General features: G+C 34.5%; 1 protein-coding gene and 1 pseudogene across 8 annotated transcripts in view; one reads left to right on the top strand and one right to left on the bottom strand.

Moving 5' to 3' along the window:
• Positions 1-19,133, bottom strand: part of RPS6KA3 (ribosomal protein S6 kinase A3) — a 146,161-nt gene that overhangs the window by 20,305 nt on the left and 106,723 nt on the right. For 6 of the 7 annotated variants that reach the window (XM_079122869.1, XM_079122871.1, XM_079122868.1 and 3 more), the window contains 10 exons: positions 16,451-16,531; positions 15,645-15,724; positions 14,955-15,061; positions 12,816-12,853; positions 12,491-12,633; positions 11,745-11,815; positions 1,871-1,959; positions 1,608-1,672; positions 1,430-1,532; positions 674-798 (listed from right to left, as the gene is read on the bottom strand). In XM_079122869.1, coding sequence (XP_078978995.1) covers positions 674-798; positions 1,430-1,532; positions 1,608-1,672; positions 1,871-1,959; positions 11,745-11,815; positions 12,491-12,633; positions 12,816-12,853; positions 14,955-15,061; positions 15,645-15,724; positions 16,451-16,531 — 902 coding nt within the window. Of the gene's footprint in view, positions 1-673; positions 799-1,429; positions 1,533-1,607; positions 1,673-1,870; positions 1,960-11,744; positions 11,816-12,490; positions 12,634-12,815; positions 12,854-14,954; positions 15,062-15,644; positions 15,725-16,450; positions 16,532-18,805; positions 19,099-19,133 lie in introns of those variants that run through there. The other variant, XM_079122873.1, reaches the window with a different exon arrangement.
• LOC306650721 (large ribosomal subunit protein uL6-like) lies at positions 1,944-11,738 on the top strand (annotated as a pseudogene). The gene has a single exon. The product of its transcript is annotated as a large ribosomal subunit protein uL6-like (transcript).

Below are 19,133 nucleotides of genomic sequence, written 5' to 3'. Positions count from 1 at the left end.
GTTCTTACACCTTTCTAAGGCAAAGATTGATGAACTATGGCCTGTGGGCCAAATCTGGTTCACTGCCTGTTTTTTTGCAAATGAAGTTATTTATTCTGGTACTCAGTTATGCCCATTTGTTTATGTACTGTCTATGGCTGCTTTTGTGAGACAAGAGTAGATTAGTCATGAGAGAGAAAATACAGCCCATAAAACTTCAAATATCTATTTTCTGACCCTTTACAAAGTCTGCTGACCCCTATTCTAAGGCATCAAGGAACCAAGGGACCTCAGCCCACCATAGCTGACCTCATAGAGGCAGGGAGTGAAACACATTAGGCCTGATAAACATTTTGAGGCACAGGACAGGAGACAGAAAAAATAATGATGCTTATCTTAATTCTCTTTAGAATTCCACTTTCACATCACATAGGTGTCTAGGATTTTGGTTCATGCAACCTTTTCTTTTCTTTTTTTTTTTGGTGCTGGGGATTGAACCCAGGGCCTTGTGCATGCAAGGCAAGCGCTCTACCAACTGAGCTATATCCCCAGCCCTCATGCAACCTTTTCAATGACATATGAAAGGAATTTCTAAGAGTAATTTCTTAGTTAGCAGACAAAATCTAATCTTATTATTCATGTAATGAACTTTATCTTACATTTCAAATTTAAAATTATTTAGGAATCCACTCACCTGAACAATTGAATGTACACCAACTGTTTGCATAGCTTGGCTTTCATCATCTGAGGTAATAGCAACAAAACTAAAACCCCGAAAAAGCTGATGTGCATTAGCACTAGGTGGAATGCCAGGTGAATCTGAAAATAAGAAATTACTAAGAATAGTCCTTTGAAATGTAATTTAGGAAAGAATTGTTGATTTGTGTTCTTTCTCACTTTGGAGTTCTTCTCAGGCACTGTGTGTATACCTTCTGCTATCTAGGATAATTCAGTGAGGTGCTGTGTCAGAATTGTCCTGGTTACTCTAACATCCTACTATCTCAGAGCCTAGAAAATAACTAATTCCTTTGAAGAACATAATAAATTGATAATTTTGGGGTTAATGGTATTTGAAATTAGTGTCATCCAACTGAATTCCCCGGAGCAATGGATAGCTTTTTTGTTATCTGAGTTCTTCAATATGGTAGCCAGTAGGCAAATGAGGCTACTGAGCATTTTCAATGTGCCTATTGGGACCGAGAAACTTTAATTTCAATTAATTTAAATTTAATTAGCCTCATGTGGCTACTGGTTACCATACTGGACAGTGCAGCCCCATATGATAACCTATCAATGCTATGGCTCCTAGTTAGTGGGAGGGATGTAGGTTGATAAACACAAATTTAGGAGATTCATGAATACTATACAGTGTTATCTTGGAAAAGATTTTCTGATTGAACGAGAAAATAATCTACCATCTTATATCTGAGTGTTCATGTTTCCTCTTTACCTTTGGGAGTTTTTGCAGTAAACTCAGGATCAAAATAAAATGTATCTTCAGGTCTGCCAGTTGCAGGCTTAAAAGGTGGGTGAATTTCTCTTCTATACAGTTTCTGGAGGAAAAAAGAGAAACTTAGACATGTGTCAATTATAAACACACTTCAAACAAGTTTTCATCCTATACTTACATTCCAGTCTATTGTTGAGAAAAACGAATGCCTTTTAATTTCTTCAACTCCATCTGGTCCTGCCCCTATAAAAAATTGACTGGTAGGTTCATTTCAAGGAGAAATAAATAAATAAATAAATAAATAAATACACATATTTACTTAGTTCTGATTTTGTTTTTAATATATGTCTGAATATTTAATAATCCCAGCAGAAAACAAATATCTACCCCCCAAATAACTCCAAACACCAACAAACACACAAAAGAAACTAAAATTTTTACCTAATCTGTTTGCAGGATTTCTTTTGAAAAGCATTCGTAAAAGACTCTGAGCTTCAGGACTCAAAAACTGTGGCATCCCAAGTTTGGCTCTAAATAATAGATCCACATAATAACATTTCATTTTTTAGAGACATCTTTATTTTTATTAAAAAAATTTAAACTTTTTATATTGAAATACTCATAGATTCACACTCAGTTATAAGAAACAAGAGATACTCTATGCTTTACCTAGTTCCCTCAACAGTAGCATCTTGAACTCTAGTTAATATCACATCCAGAATAATGAAAATGCACTGATCTCATTAAGATGGCCCCAGTTGTATTTGCACTTATGTGTTTGTATGATTTTAGTTCTTTGCCATTTTTTTACTTTCCACATTTTTATTGGTGCAGTATAGTATGGATATGCCATAGTTAGTTTATCCACTTGCTTTTTGAAGGATATCTGGATCGTGTTCAGTTTGGGGCTATTTATCAATAAAAATACTATGAATATTTATGTACACTTTTAAAACATTTTAGCCCCAAATCTTCTAATGGACTTTTTCATTTTCCAGAAATTTGCAAAGAGTACTACTGTGAAAATAAGGTCATCTAAGCCCTAGTTCTGGTTCTGTTACTAAGAACTTTGTGATGCTGGGAAAAACAATCTCTTTCTGCCTGTTACCACATCTTCATAAGCTGGGGGGTGGGGGTATGGCTCAGTGGTAGTGACTTGCCTGGCATGAATGGGGCCCTGGTTTTTGATCCCCAACAAAATCAAAAACAAAAAGCAAACAAAAAAACAACCAAGAAAGAAAGAAAAGCAAAGGGATTGGATGTTAGATCAATGACTCCCAAACTATAGACTTAGAATTCCTTCTAAAGGAAATTTTAAAAAATCCAGAATCAAGAATGTGTTCTTCATATGCTACTTTCCCCTTCTTAATCCCCTTAACAGTTCCTGCAGGGAAGGGGAACTGATGGAAAAGGGGTTTGTGGAACACTGAGGAATGTGGCACACAGTCTGAAAACCACTGGCCTGAATGAGCTTATGATCTGGTTCAGCTACAGTATATCATTTTATTCTTTTTCCAAACCTACAAATTAAAGAAACCAATGATCCTGTAAGTATGACAATAATAATAGAGCTAGAAAAAATGGCTAGCAGAAAATTCCTATTTCAGAAATAGATCCATTTATTATTCATTGAGTTGTTACTGAGTTTTTCTGTGCCAGACACTACTTAGTGCGGTGGATACAGAACTAAATATAGCCCCCCATGGTCAGTGGGGAAGATGGGTATAGATTACCCTAGTACATTACGAGGCAAATCTAGAAAAACATGGAAAGAATGCTAAGGGGACAATAATGGATACCTAATTTAACATCAGACATTCTGAAAGGTCTTCAAAGTAATCTAAAGATTGAAAATTTACTCATTTGGCCAGGACTCCCCCAAATTTTACTGAAGTTCCTCCAGACATGTTGCAACAATATTTCATGAATATTACAGAATGAATATTACAGAATATGAATTTGTAGAATGCTATCTATTCTAGCCCCCTGTTGGAGACATAGAATAAAATACACTGCACATAAAAAACTGAGAAATCTAGAGTCGAGAAATCATTCTTTTTTTCTCCTCTATTTTTCTGGCCCTGGGGATTGAATCTAGGGACATTTTACCACTGATCTACATTCCTAGCCCATTTAAATTTTTTGAGACAGGTTCTTGCCAAGTTGCCAGGCTGGTCTCCAATCCTTCAGCTTTGGCCTGGGATTACAGGCCTGTGCTATCCAAACTGGGCTAAGAAATCAGTATTTTCTGAACATTTGTCTCCAGCACCTCTTTTTCAGAGAATTCCTATTAAATCTGTAGAAATAAGAGTTCTCACCAGCTCAGCACGCACCTGCAACTCAGGAGGCTAGGGTAGGAGAATTAAAAGTCCAAGACCAGTCTGGGCAACTCAGCAATACCGTTTCAAATATAAAAAAAGGACTGAGGATATAGCTTCCATGGTAGATCAACCCTGGTTTCAATCCCCTGTACAACACCCAAAAAAATTAGGGTTATATTGAACAAAACTGCAGAAGCAGTGCTATATTAGGTATATTTTGGCAGAGGTCTTGAAACAGTAATTTTCCCCCAAGAAATAACTCCAAGGGTAATAGAGAATGATATGGATTGGGAAGAGATGGTAGGTGGTAAATATTCTACATTGGAACGTGGGTCAACAAGTATCCGTGACCTACACATTGTGAGCAGTGCAATCCAGAGGAAGGGCAAAAACAAGTGAAATAATTCTGAAATAAAATTAGGAGAATACCTGGATGTGTAACAGGGAGGAAGACATCAAAAATGATTTCCACATTTTTGGCTTGGAAAAGAGGGTACATGGAAATGCCAATTGGGAGTACAAGAAGAGATGACCAGCCAAAAGACATCAATTTAAAGATGGGAAGTCATGCATACCATATGTTTTGGGAAAGCCATGAAGGTGAGTTAATGGAATGATAGGTCTGGTGCCTGGTAAATTGATGTAAGAAAGAATGATTTAGGAGTAATTAAAACAGGGAAGAAAGAACATCAGAGGTGGAATGCTAGAAGAGTCTTTAAAAGGCAATCAGAGAAGCTGGGGTTGTAGCTCAGTGGTAGAGCACTTGCCTAGCACATGTGAGGCACTGGGTTTGATCCTCAGTACCACATAAAAATAAATAAGTAAAAACAAAGGTATTGTGTTCATCTACAACTAAAGAAAAAGCCAGTCAGAAAAAGAACAATTTGAACATTAAAAATAATGAGTATGGGGTTGGGGTAATAAATTGGTGATAGAGCATGTGCTTATTAGCATGCCCAGATCATGGGTTCAATCCTCAGCACCCACAACAACAAAACAAAAATAATTCAATCAGCTGAATCACACTGATTATCAAATCTCATGAATTCACCATAGTAAAAAAAAAGAAAAAGCAAAGTTAAAACAAACATAAAAACCTAATTCATTAGACACCACTCCCAATAAAAGTAACTAGGGCTCTGAACAATTGGAAATAATTAAGAAAAAAATATTTATTCTGCCTTTCTTGGATGACCCTTATTTTAAGTTAAATAAATAACCAACCCCAGTTGATGAGAGAAAGTTCATTGTTTTAGAAAACATCTAATAAGTGAGAAAGGAATAATAGGAATAGAAAAAAAATCACCATTTTTGAATCCCTTAAAAGAGAATTGAAAATCAAGTACTGATTTTCAACGGATCAAACTATTAGATAAAAGCCTAACAGGCTCTTTGCCGCATCTACTGCGAGAATGAAGTCCATTCTTGGCAATCAGACTGTCGACATACCATAAAATGTCAACATTACTCTGAAAGGACACACAGTTATTGTGAAGGGCCCAAGAGGAACCCTCCGGAGGGATTTCAATCTTATCAATGTAGAACTCGGCCTCCTTGGAAAGAAAAAGAGGCTACGGGTTGACAAATGGTGGGGAAATAGAAAGGAATTGGCCACTGTTCACACGATCTATAGTCATGTACAGAACATGATCAAGGGTGTTACACTGGGCTTTTGTTACAAGATGAGGTCTGTGTACGCTCACTTCCCCATCAACACTGTTATTCAGGAGAATGGGTCTCTTGTTGAAATTTAAAATTTCCTGGTTGAAAATTATATCCACAGGGTTAGGTGTTGCTTGTTCAGTGTCTCAAGCTCAGAAAGATGAATTAATCCTCGAAGGAAATGATATTGAACTTGTTTCAAATTCAGCTGTTTTACTTCAGCAAGCCACAACAGTGAAAAACAAAGATAGAAAATTTTTGGATGGTATTTATGTTTCTGAAAAAGGAACAGTTCAGCAGGCTGATGAATAAGATCTAAGAGTTATCCAGTCACAGAAAAACAGTCTTGGAGAGTCAATTTGATATTTCAGTGATGCAATGAAAGAGCTCTATTGAACTTAATCCTTCCCAACAGGTTGAATAAACTTTAGTGTCCTTTTGAAGGAATGGAACAGGAAAAAAAAATTTATAGTGGTGGGATCACAACTGGAATCATAAGAACTCATCACTGGTGGGGCAACCAGGTATTTAAGCCTCCTAACTTAACACAATAGGGAACACAAGTTACAAGCTATGAAATAATCTTGCCAAAAGTTTAACAGGAAATAAGATAGAGGGCTGGGGATGTGGGTCAGTTGTAGAGTGTTATGCCTAGCATGCATGAGGCACTGGATCCCCAGCACCATAAAAAGAGAGGAAAGAGGAACAAGTCAATATCACAAGGACAATAAAAAGGTTGCACACTCCTAATAAAAGACTAATTGCTATGTAACCATGATAACAAGAGAACTACCAGAACTGGTTTTAAATCCTTAGTTGATTTTCAATTCATTCAATTATCAATGACAATTTGCCTGGTGGAAACTTCCAAGCCAATCAATCAGTAAGTAGTCTGTGTCCCTGAAAATTAGCAAAACAGGACTGGTCTTACTCAGATAAACACATGTGTAAGTCAACTGATCAACAACAATCCCTCCCAAGTAATTATACTCTTAGCAATGATGTCTACCCATGATTGGACCTGAAAATCTGCCAATTCTTAAACTCTATATTTCCCCCAAACCCTATGTAAGATCAATGGTCTACTGTACTGGGAGAGTCTACAAGAACAGCATTCTCCTTTACTATGAATAAGTAATAAAATCAGCTTTACATTCTTTGTTGCAGATAGTGTGAGACAGTCCCTTCCCTTGACAAAATAAATTCAGAAAGCAGAATTAACATCTGACTTGGTTTCTAACAAGTAACAAGCAGGGGCAAAATAGGGATATTTTCTTCTAGATTAACAAAAGTTTAATACAACCAAGTGGGAATGTGTAGACTTGATTTGGATCCAACTGTAAAGACATAGAAAATCTCAAAAATTTGGTTAAGAACTTGCATTAGATAATACCTAAGCATTATTACTAGATTTGTTATATAAGAAAACAGGCATATTAAAAAAGAAAACATGTATATTTTCTTTTTGAGTCTTTTACCAGAAGAAGAGTTTTACTCTGGCATAGTTTACTATGGCAGGAGTCTTCAGATTGCAATGCTCTATTCCCAAATAAATATCATTATTCTTGGGAAAAATAAGGAAAAAAATGCATATTTTGAGCAAGGCAAACTGAATTAAGGTGAGAAACGACATATCTGGGGTGTTTAGTTAAGAAGAAAAGAAGCAAATGTGAAAAAATTCTGATGATTGCTGAATCTGGGTAATGGATATGTGTTCCCTGTATATTCTATTTTTCAGAATTTACATTTGAAAATTTTTATAATTAAAGGAAAACAGGAACAGAAGGAATGGGCATGCAAAGGACAGCAAAAAGAGGAATGTATAGAGAGGTAGGAGAAGCAGATGAGAATAGGAAAAAATAAGGGAGGGGCCAACAGTGTCAAATACTCCTCAGAGTGACCTTCCTTAAGTATCTAATCTAAAATGGCTCCTGTCCCTGCACCTTCCCTCATACATTAAGGGGTTACTGTCAGAGTAGATTACCCTGGCTTATTATATCTACAGTTCCCATTACTATCTGGAAATACTTTATTTATTTACTTAAATTCCTCATCCCCTCCACTAGAATATAAATTGTGAGACCACTGATGATTTTCTGTCTTGTTCACACTGCATCCCCAGTAGCCATATCAAGTACTCAATTACCTGTTGAATGCATTTTGTGAATTAATGGTAGACAGTCACCTTTGTGACAACCTTCTGCAAACCAGAAGAACATTAACAACCATAGTGACAGCAATTTCAGTAGAATGGTAGGGATGAATGACAAACAGGCTGTGGAATAAAAGAAGCCAAAAAATAGTAACAGAAAGCATGGACTACTCTTTTAGAGGCTTTGTACTGAAAGGATGTGGGAAGACAGTACAATAACTTGAAAGGAAGGTCAGGTCAAAGAAAAGGCTTGATTTTCATCAACACACTAGAGAGTGTCTCTTAGCTGAAAGGAGAGGGACCAGAAGCAGTGATGAAGGTTCAGTTATGAAAGGTGAGTGTTCATCCATTCATTTATGTAGTACGTATTTTTACCTTTTTATTGTGAAGAATAACATAAAATACCAAAAATTTCAAACAATAAACAAACATAAAACCCCACCCAAATTACATAGCTTAATGATTCAGCAGAAAGTGAATAGTTATCTGGCCAAGAAAGATAATACTGTGCCAGAATCCTTCATCCAATGTAACCACTTTCCTCATTTTGCCTCTAGCATTTACCATGTAAATATGGACCCTCAAAATATGCTTTAATTTTGCCTGCTTTATAAACTGTATAAATAGAATCATATAGCATTTATTCTTTTGTGTCTGAAATTCCTTTGCTTAACATTCTTGTGAGATTTATCCAAGTTGTTGTATATAACTGTGGTTTGTTCATTTTCTTTGCTCTGTGGCACACCATGCCCATGAGTCAAAGGCATGGACCTGTTTTTGTATGGGTCTTAAGAATCGTTTTCTTCCTACAGAGTTGGACAAAAAAATTACAAATAAAGAACAATATGTGAAAGACACTGTGTGTGGCCTGAAAAACCTAAAATACTTACAGATAGTAAATACAATTCCTATTATATTCAACTTATAAATATACGTTTTATTAATCCATTCTACTGCTAATGATGCAGCTTCTACTACTACAAATAATGGTGCTATGAACAGCTTTGTACTATTTTTTTTATGTGAACTCTTTGATGCATATAAATTGAGTGCATGGCTGGGAGTGGAATAAATGCTTGATGGTATACATACATTTGTCTTTAAAAGATAATGACAAACTGTTTTCCAAAATGGTTACATGAGTATTTGCTTGTATATATATATTTAGTAGGCAATGGAACTTTATTTTTTTATATGTGGTGCTGAGAATTGAACCCAATGCCTTGCACGTGGTAGGCAAGAACTCTACCACTGAGCCACAACCCCAGCCCGAGTATTTGTATTTATATTCCTTCCAGCTATGCATGAAAGTTGCCACTGCTGTACATCCCACCAACAATCTGTATTGTCTGTTTCCAGTCTCCCTGTTTTTTGAATGGAATTTAAATTATATTTAATGAAAACACTTTCTTGCCAATTTGAAATAAAAATGATTTTGTGTATTTTAATCTGAAGCTGCTGTGGCATCAAGACATACTGCTTCCTGCTCCACAGGTTTTAGATGCCAGAGGACTGCTAATTCTCCAGTGCTCTTGAGGAATGTGTTAGACATGTTCTCCCTTGATGGAAGTCCTTGTGGGTGGGAATTTAAGGGTTTGATTCTTAACAAATATTTTAACACTTTCGGTTACGCATTCACTGAAGGGATATTCCTGTCAACTTTAGGGGTATGTACTTTTTCTAATCCAAGCATCTTTATTATGTTTCTCCCAACATGGATTTTTGTATTTTTATTCTGGTAAAACTATGCAGTTTGAAGTTTCTGTGGATCCCCATCATATTTTTCATGACCTGTAGGTAAAGACTGAAACACTTTATCTGGAATTCTTGTGTGTGTGTGTGTGTTACTGGGCACTGGACCCAGGGGCACTCTACCACTGAGCTACATCTCAAGCTCTTTTTAATTTTTACTTTGAGACTGGGTCTCCCTGAGTTGCCCAGGGTGGCCTTGAACTTGCAATCCATCTGCCTCAGCCTCCTGAGTAGTTGGGATTACAGATGTGTACTACCATGCCTGACTGGAATTCTTGATTTGGTAAATTTGTGATGGATACAATCCATACCAATCAGACTCCACACCTTTTGTCACAGTCTATAGTGTGGATGGGAGCCTCTGACCTACTGAGCACGAAATCTTGCCATGAGTATAGTGATCATTCTCTTTAGAAGCAATGCCCCCCGCCCAAATGTTTAGCCTGCTAATCTCTTTAATTTTAGCCATTCTGGTGGACATGCAGTGGTAGTTTATTGTTTTAATCTGCATTTTCTTTTGTTTTGTTTTTTAAGAGGTAGGGTCTCCTTATGGTGCCCATACTGGCCCAGGACTCCTGGGCTCAAGGAATCTTACCTTAGACTTCCAATTAGTTGAGACTACAGATGTGTACCACCCCACAGGAAATTTTGCATTTTCTGATTAATGTTTAAGCATCTTTTCATAATTTTATTTACCATTGAATATCCTCTTTTATGTGGTCCTTAAGTCTTCTGCCCATGTTCTTATTATTCCTTTTTCTTATCGATTGGAGTTTGATACGTTCTGGGTACAAGTTTCTTTGTTGATTCTTGGTCAGAAACTTCTACTCTCTCTCAATGGAATCTTTTTGTAAGAAGCTATTTCCCCGTTCCCCCCCCCACACACACACTGCTCTACAATTCCCAATGGTTGTAAATTAAGGGTGTAAATATATTTAGGTCTGTTTCTGTGATCTCTAATCATTGCACAAGTCTACTAATTGTTTCAATGCTATATTGAATTACTTACAGTTCTAATAATACTTGCTACATGCCAAAGCAAGTCTTCCTATCAATCTCCTTGAAGAGTATTTTAGCTATTCTTGGTCCATTATCCTATTAGAATCAGTATATCAAGTTCTCCATATAAAACTAGGTTAAATTTTAATTTGATTTGCATTGAAACTATAATTTTATTATTCAGTATGGTAGCTACTAGCCACATATGGCCATTGGGCACGTGAAATCTGGTCAGTCCAAAATCTAAGTGAAAAATACACACTGAATTTCAAACAAATATGAAAAACAATTTACAATATCTCTTAATTTTTCTTTTTTTGTACTTGAGCTGGAACCCAGGGGCGTCTAAGCACTGAACCACATCCCCAGCCTTTTGTACTTATTTTGAGATGGGGGTCTCACTAAGTTGCTTAGGGCCTTGCTTAGTTGCTGCAGCTGCCTTGCAATCCTCCTGCCTTAGCCTCCTGAGTCATCAGGATTACAGGTGTGCCCCACATCTGGCTCGCTGATCATTTTTAATGTTGGTTACATGTTGAAATGAAAACATCTTGAATATTGGGTTATATAAAATATATTATAATTAATTGTGTTTCTCTTTAAAGAAAACATAAAATTATATATTTGGCTTGTATTATATTTGCATTGAATAATGTGACCTATAGAACCTATATCTTTGTAACACTAGGTCTCTTATAATGCAAACATGGTTTATCCTTCCAAGTTATTTTGGTTGTTTAAAATTTCTTTCAATAAAATTCTCTAGTTTTCTGCATAGAGTTCTTGTATAACTTTTGCTAGATTTATCCCTAGGAACATTGTGAACAGTATTTACCTTAAAATTTTCATTTTGTTACTCATATACAGATATGAAATGCAGATTTTTGTTTATTAATCTTGTAAATAGCAATTGTGCTAAACTCTTACTAATTCCAAGAATTTCTATGATGACTATATTTCTGTGGATACATGTTATTTAAAAATGCACATTTTATTTCTTCTTTTTAAACCTTAGGATTTAATTTTTTGCCTGCTTTAACATATGGTCCAGGACCACTGTACAGCAAACAGAAGTAGAATAATGGACATATTTATCATATTCCCAATCTCAAAGGTAAAGCTTTCAATATTTCACTACTCATGTGAAGATAATGAGTACTCTAAATCTATGTAGTTTGTTTATATTTAAACCAGGTAATATTGATGAATTTCCTAGCTATTTCTTTGTTTATTTATTTATTTATTTATGCGGTGCTGGGGATTGAACCCAGGGTCTTGTGCTTTCGAGGCAAGCGCTCCACCAACTGAGCTATCTCCCCAGCCCTTTCCTAGCTATTATATTACATATCCAACAATCTAAAAATCTCATTTTTTAAGTTTGAAGCCTTTATTTTAAAATCTCATCAAAATATTTCCAGTAGGGAGTACTTACTTAAGAATCATTGTCATTGTTTCTTTTCGATCTTTTCCTTGGAAAGGTAGTGTGCCAGTGAGCATTTCAAACTATGGAAAGTTAAAATAATCAGTGGTATTAGACAATATGTATAAAATCTCAAGGCCAAAAGTACAGAAAGCATCATCAAATTATAATTGAATCTTCTAAAATTGCTAACTATAAGGTGAATGGTTTACATTTACACTATATTCATCACAGAATTTCCTGATAATTCCTGAAAGATAATGAAGCTATGTAGTTCTGTTGCAGAAATTAACCACATTTTATTTATTTTTAATCACATTTTAAATGGCACCTTAAAAAAGTATAGACATGTGAATAACCTGACAGATGTCAATTTTGTATAAACTTTTTTTCCCCAATACTGGGAATTAAACTCAGGGGCAATTTATCACTGAGCTTTTGCTACATCCTAAGCCCTTTTTATTTTAAGATAGTCTCTGTAAGCTCCTGAGGCTGGCCTCAAACTTGTGATTCTCTTGCCTCAACATTCCAAGTAGATGGGATTAAAGGTGTGCACCACTGGGCTTAGCTAACACTAATGAGTTCCATAGTCCTTCTACATTGCAGGCAATAATTTTTCTTGTTTACTTATTATATATATGATGAAATACAGAAAATAAAAATACCCATTTCTCGCTCATAGAATTCACTTCTGATTATCCTTTAATACACAAAACAATAAATCCCATCCTTCAAAAGGTCAAAAATCCAAACCTTACCATTAACACACCAAAAGACCACCAGTCGGCACTCTGAGTATGACCTCTACGATTAACTACTTCTGGAGCCATATATTCCACAGTTCCACAAAAAGAATATGCCTTCTTTTCATGGTCGATAGACTCTTTACTTAAGCCAAAATCTGCCAAAATAAATACCCCACAATAATTTTCAAACATAAATTTTAAACTCTGAATTCCAAAATTTACATTAAAAATTCTAACCCAGGTTTTAAACAAAATGTATTACTTAATATTTGAACCATAAATGATCTTAAAATAAATTCTATAGAAGAGAGTATTTTAATAAATGAAGTTTTTTTACCTGTTAACTTGATGTGGCCTTCTTCATCAAGAAGTATACTGAAAGAAAATAAAGTCAGAAAAAATCTCTCAAATCACTGAATAGCAATTCATAGCAACTAAAATGAAATAACTTTCTTAATCATCAGATCATATTTATTTTAAAATATTGCTTTAGATTGAGAATTAGAAGGTAAAGGTAAAGGGGGAAATTATTTTTGGATATATAATTATAAAAAAGACCCCCGCAAACAATGCTATAAACTTGTATTAGTGAACCAGAGGCACTCGAAAATTATTAGGGGGAAAACAAAACAAAATGAAACAAAAGAAGCTATATCCTTCTAAGCTATTCTCCCCACCCCCCTCAGAGTTAGCCAGACTGCACCTTCCAGTTTCATTTCCTCATTTTCATGGTCATTTTTAAATTATCTAACTCAAGCATCCCCTCCAAGTTTTTTTTTTCCTGACACACCTACACAATCCTGTTCTCAACATACCATATGTTCCCCACATTCCTCATTTTCACTGGCCTATCCCTTCACTACACACATTCCCCAGTGTTTTCTGGAGAAATACTAAAATCTTATGCTTACAGTAACTTTTTCTTCTCATGACTATCTGTTTGAATACTTAGTTCATCAGGAATTATATTTCATATCATGACAGAATTTGGGAAACTAGTAAGAAAAACTCAGTAATTATTTGGGAAATAAAAATAGAATCATATGGTCTGGAGATATACATTAGTGGTAGGGCATTTTGATTAGCATGTATGAGGCCCAGAGTTCTACTTCTAGTACCAATAAATAAAAAAATGAACAAACAAATAAATAAAAAACATATGAAATTTATCCAAAAACAAAATAAATGAAAAAAAAACATAAAAGTATCACAATTTCTGAATGATCACTTAAAAGGTTTCCAAAGGAACATTTTCTCTATTGTCTGTTACAATATGTGATTTAATTTCTGCACATAACATTGTAAAGTAATATTAAAAACAGCTGATAAAGATTATGGTCACACAACTCTGTGAATATACCAAAAACCAATAAATCATAAACTTTTTTTGAGATAGGGTCTTGCTATGTTGCTGATTTGCCTCAAACTTATGGGCTCAAGCAATCCTCCTGCCAAAGCTTCCAAAGTGCTAGGTCTACAGGTGTACACCACTGGCTGAATTATATACTTTAAATGAGTCAATTATATGGTATGTGAATTACAACTCAATAAAATTACTCTTCAGCCTCCTGAGTTGCTGGGATTAAAGGCATGCACCACCAATATTAGCTTTTTAAAAAATTGGTGCATTATGATTACACATAACAGATTCATTGACATATTTGTACATGAACATAAATAATTTGATCAATTTCATTTGTCAGTACCTACCCTTTCCCTCCCTCTGACCCTTTTCTTTGCTGTACCGGTCTTCTAATTTCATGAGGTCCCTTTATTTCATTTCTGCTTCTCTATTACTGCTACTATAAGAGTTGTGGAAATTTTGCTCAATTCAGACTTAAAATTTGAAATTGTAAGAAGAAATTTTCAATAAATGGTATTTAGGGGAATGTGTTAGCACCAGTCTGGACAACATAGTGAGAGCCCTGTCTAAAAAAAAAAAAAAAAAAAAAGTGTGGAAAAGGCAGTTGTAATGTGGGTCAAAAGGTTAAAATTCTTTTTTTTTTTTTTTTTTTTTTTTTTGCTACAGGGCTTCACTATCCACTATGTTGCCTAGACTGTCTTCAACAACCCTCTGGTCTCAATCTCCTGAGTAGTGGGGACTCCAGGTGTATAGGTGCATGCAACGGCACTTAGCTAAACAGTTAACATTCATCATTTGTGAAGTTCTTTTATAAAGTAATGGGAAAAAACAACATTCTAAAAGAAAGACAAAGGCTATGAACAGAAAACTCACAAAAATACAAAAAGCCAATAAAACATATTTAAACCTCATTAAAAATCAAATAATGCAAATGAGAACAAGACAATATTTTTGATTAACCAAGATTTAAAAAGTATAAGAATATACAGTGTCTCAGAGATGTTACACACAGGTACACTAATGCAATGTTGTGGGAGTTTTATGGAGTCACTTTATTTTTTATGACCTCCTAAACAATTATGTTATATTCAACTTAGTAGAATGATTCCTTACTTTTCTGGTTTTAGGTCTCTATAGATTATTCCCAGGCTATGTAGATGATCTAAAGCAAGTGCGAGTTCAGCCAAGTAGAATTTGACATCTTCTTCCGTGAACATCACCTAAAATAAAATAATTTTTCTATCTTTATTTTTTTTAGGGTCTGTGAATTTTATTTAAAGTTCCATATTAGAATTTAAATATTCAAAGAGTTTATAAATATGCTAATTAGGCATAGCCTTATCCACAGTTTATTCATGAAAGAAATTTGCAAAATAAACTAATTGGTCAATAGGAATCACTAAGTGCTAACTATGCACTGTGCAGCTGGGGGATAATTTTACATTTTACATAAAAACTATATTTAGATTGTGCCACTATTATCTCACCATAGTAAGAGTTTAGAAATGAAAAGTTAAAATGCATGATGAATTGCTACTACTCATTTTTCAGTTTACCTTGTGGATATATTATCACTTCTGAAAAACTATGAAAGAAGCTGAGTTAATACAAGAATAGTTTGTCAATTTAAAGTCCTGCTTTAAGGATGAATTTGAAAGATAGAGAAAAAACACTTGCAGTTCAGTTTCTTCAATGTAAGAATGTTGTGTCACTGGAGAAAATATGATAATATTAAAATATAACTAAGCTTTAGTTGAAACAAGATGAGCACAAATAGATTTAAAACAGACATTAATTATATACCTCTTTGGATAAGCGTGTAAACAAATCTCCTCCCCTGAGAAAATCCAAAATAAGATACAACTTCCCTTCAGTTTGAAAAGCTAAATGAAGAAAAGAAAATTTATTTAATCCACTGTAGTTCATTTTTTAGGTTTATAGCAGGCAAATTCATTCATAAATATTACTTTTATCAAATTAATTATTACATCATAGATCTAAACTTGCTTTTCACTTAGACAAAAACCACTGATTTCACTTTGTTTCTGAGTGTAAATGTTAAATCAAGGATTCTTATTATGGAACTATTTATTAGGTTATCTACAGACAAGAGTCTCTCAGGAACATGACAGGACTAAACATGTAATTAATAAGAATAATCCACGACAGAAAAAGACTTGCTTAACCAGTAAATACAAAAACCATACCTCTAACTACATAAAAAAGTGGGTTGGTTTGGTTTGATTACACATAATTTATTTGTTCTTTTTAGTCAAACATGACAGTAGAGTACATTTTGACATACTTCTATAAAAAGCTGGTATATTATTATTATTATTATAATAAAAAAGCAGTAATTAATGTTACCTATTTCTGTGGTTACCACTCAGAAGCTAATTTTATATTGTTTAAAAGAAAACAAAAATTTCTGAACTTGGTCTACGAAGTAATAGTTTGGCACCACCAAAAAAGTTTAATTTCCATAACTTTACTATATGTATCTGCTAAACACATACAAATATATGCAAATATATATCCATATCTGAGTTCACCCAGGAAGTTGGGTGAATGGGGTAAAGGGATGAGATGACAGTTGGTTCATAACTTACCATAATGCAACTTGACAATAAAAGGATGATTAACTTCTACCAAGATATCACGTTCCATTTTTGTCCGAACACGGTCTCGAACTAAAAAAGATCACAAATATGCTGCTTTGACCTATCTTTCAAAGATAATGTTAAAGTCAAATTCTTTGTACTGCCTATTTTAATTAAAATTTTGCTAATGTGTATTGAAGTGTGTAGTAGTATTATTGCTCTCAAATTTATAAAACACAAATATCTTTTATTACATTATATATTCAAAAGATACTGTATTTATTTATTTATAGAATCTGTGCTTTACAAAATACATGTTGGGTTTAATGTCAAATTTATATGTATTTTAATCAAAGTTGTATACAATGAAAAAAAGAATGCAACTTAAAAAAAACAAGGCATCTTAATATAAAATATTAAAACAACAAAGGGCAATAGGTTTCAATCCTTCCACCAACCATTATCAACTCAATTCAACAAACATTAAGTATTTATAAGATGTGGCAGACACAGTGAAGTATGGATATATCCAAAAAGGTCTATTTGGGGAGAGGGAAGAAAGGAAGTGGGGAAGGGATACTGTGGTACAAGTAAAAGAGCCAATGTTTCTTTCATGTTAGAAAGGTCTGGATTCATCTATGTAATCTTGATTAAGTTACTTATTTAAACTCACTGAACCTTAGTTACCTCTCAGCTACAAAATAGGGTTATTACCACTGTACCATTTGAGATAAGGTTTATACTCACAGCCTGATATGTAAAAGATATTCAACTAAATAGCAGACATCATTATATCAAATTATGGCACTATTAATATGATTAAGGGATAAAACAATTTATTAACAGCAGTGAGTAGTGCAAGAATTCAGAGGCAGGTGAAATTGGTTTTACTTGCATAGGAAGGCTTGAAGAAAGAGGCAGGGATAGGGCACAAGCTTAAGACATTTTCAGTAGAATTTAGGGTGGGAAAGACAGGGCTTAGAGGAGACCAGGTATGGAGTACCAGCAGGAGTAAAAACATGCAAGTCTAAATGACTATCAGGAAGGAGCCAAATCAGTATGGAAACAGGTTTACTACTGGGAAGATGATGTATGGAAGATCCAGATTTGTGACAAGTTGGAACACCAGGATGAATTTATATTTGACCTTGTGGACAAAACTCTCTCCCAGCAACCAAACATTTCCTGAGCAAAGTTTGTATGCCAGCTGTTAGGAATATAAGAAACAAACAAGATAGTCTTCAAGAGACTCATAAACTAGTGGGAATGGCAGAGAAGTACAGAAAACATTCTGATAAAATATTATGAATGATTATGGCAATGATTAGGATAGAAATAATGGGAAAGTCTTCCAGGGGAACTGGAAACATGGAGTAAGATGAGTTGGTTTTATTTTCAATTTAAGGTAACCACAAATATTAAAGCATAGAAATAAGACCTCAGGGAAAAATAAATAAGATTAAATACACACACACACACACACACACACACACACACTCAATTTCCCCCATTCTACCAGTTTTCTACTACCAACTGTGAGATTTTGGTACCAACTGACTGAAAATGGACAAGTCAGGAAGCCAGGGATAGGTATGAATTGTTTTTTTTTTTTTTTTTTTTTTTTTTTTTTTTGCGATACTGGGGACTGAACCCAGGGCATTGTGCTTACAAGGCAAGCACTCTACCAACTGAGCTATATCCCCAGCCCATGAATTGTTCTTAATGTCTATGCAGTTCATGTGTGTGTGTGTATGTGTGTTACTGGAGACTGAACTCAGAGGTACTCTACCACTGAGCTACATTCCCATCCCTTTTTATTTTTTATCTTCAGACAGGATCTCACAAAGTTGCCCACACTGGCCACAATCTTGTGATCCTCCTCACTTAGTCTCTCTAAGTATCTGGGATTATAGGCATGTACCACCACGTCTGGTGCAGATCTATCTTCTGACTTGTCTAGCTAGTATATCAAATATAATATCAATCTGTTTCATTATCTTGTTCTATCACTACAACTCTGGTATCTTCCTTATTATATCCAATAGGCCCTTTCTATTTTTTGTGAATGAAGTCCATCACCAAGGCCTGCTGATAATTGTGTTCCAGTCTAGTCTAAATTTGTCACTCATTTACTCTTAGATTAGTTCTCATTACTTAAAGCTGGAATCCACATTTCTACCTCTTGCAATAAGTATACAAAGGATATCATTTAAACATCACTATTCTGCTTATTAGGCAGTAAAAATATTCATCAATATATTCACCATGTAGCCCTCTTTTATTATTCTTTTGCAATTAAAAGAACAATTACTTGAGAGTCAAGAACTATGGTTTAGTGGTTGTGCTACTAACTAGAAGAGTTACCTTGGTCAAATCATTCATTGCTCAGGGATTATTTCCTCTTCCATAAAATGAGGGACTAGAACAAGATGATTTTCTTCTGATTATGATCATCTTGTGAAATAGTTGTTTTTCTTACATTTCCTAATAATTAACATCGACAAGACATGGTTTAGTTGAAAATGAGCAATGAGATTCACTCATTAAAGAATTCATTTTTCTGAGGTATTATGCTGTAATAATTGCAATCTCATTTCTTTTCATTATGTTAAGACCTAGTGACAAATATAAATCATCCTACAATCAGGAATTCTGACCAGTATATACTAGTTCAAAAGAAGGCACATTTTAT

This window comes from Sciurus vulgaris (assembly GCF_902686455.1).
Source record: "Sciurus vulgaris genome assembly, chromosome: X".
Classification (NCBI taxonomy): domain Eukaryota; kingdom Metazoa; phylum Chordata; class Mammalia; order Rodentia; family Sciuridae; genus Sciurus; species Sciurus vulgaris.
This window is presented reverse-complemented; position numbering and strand designations above follow the sequence as displayed.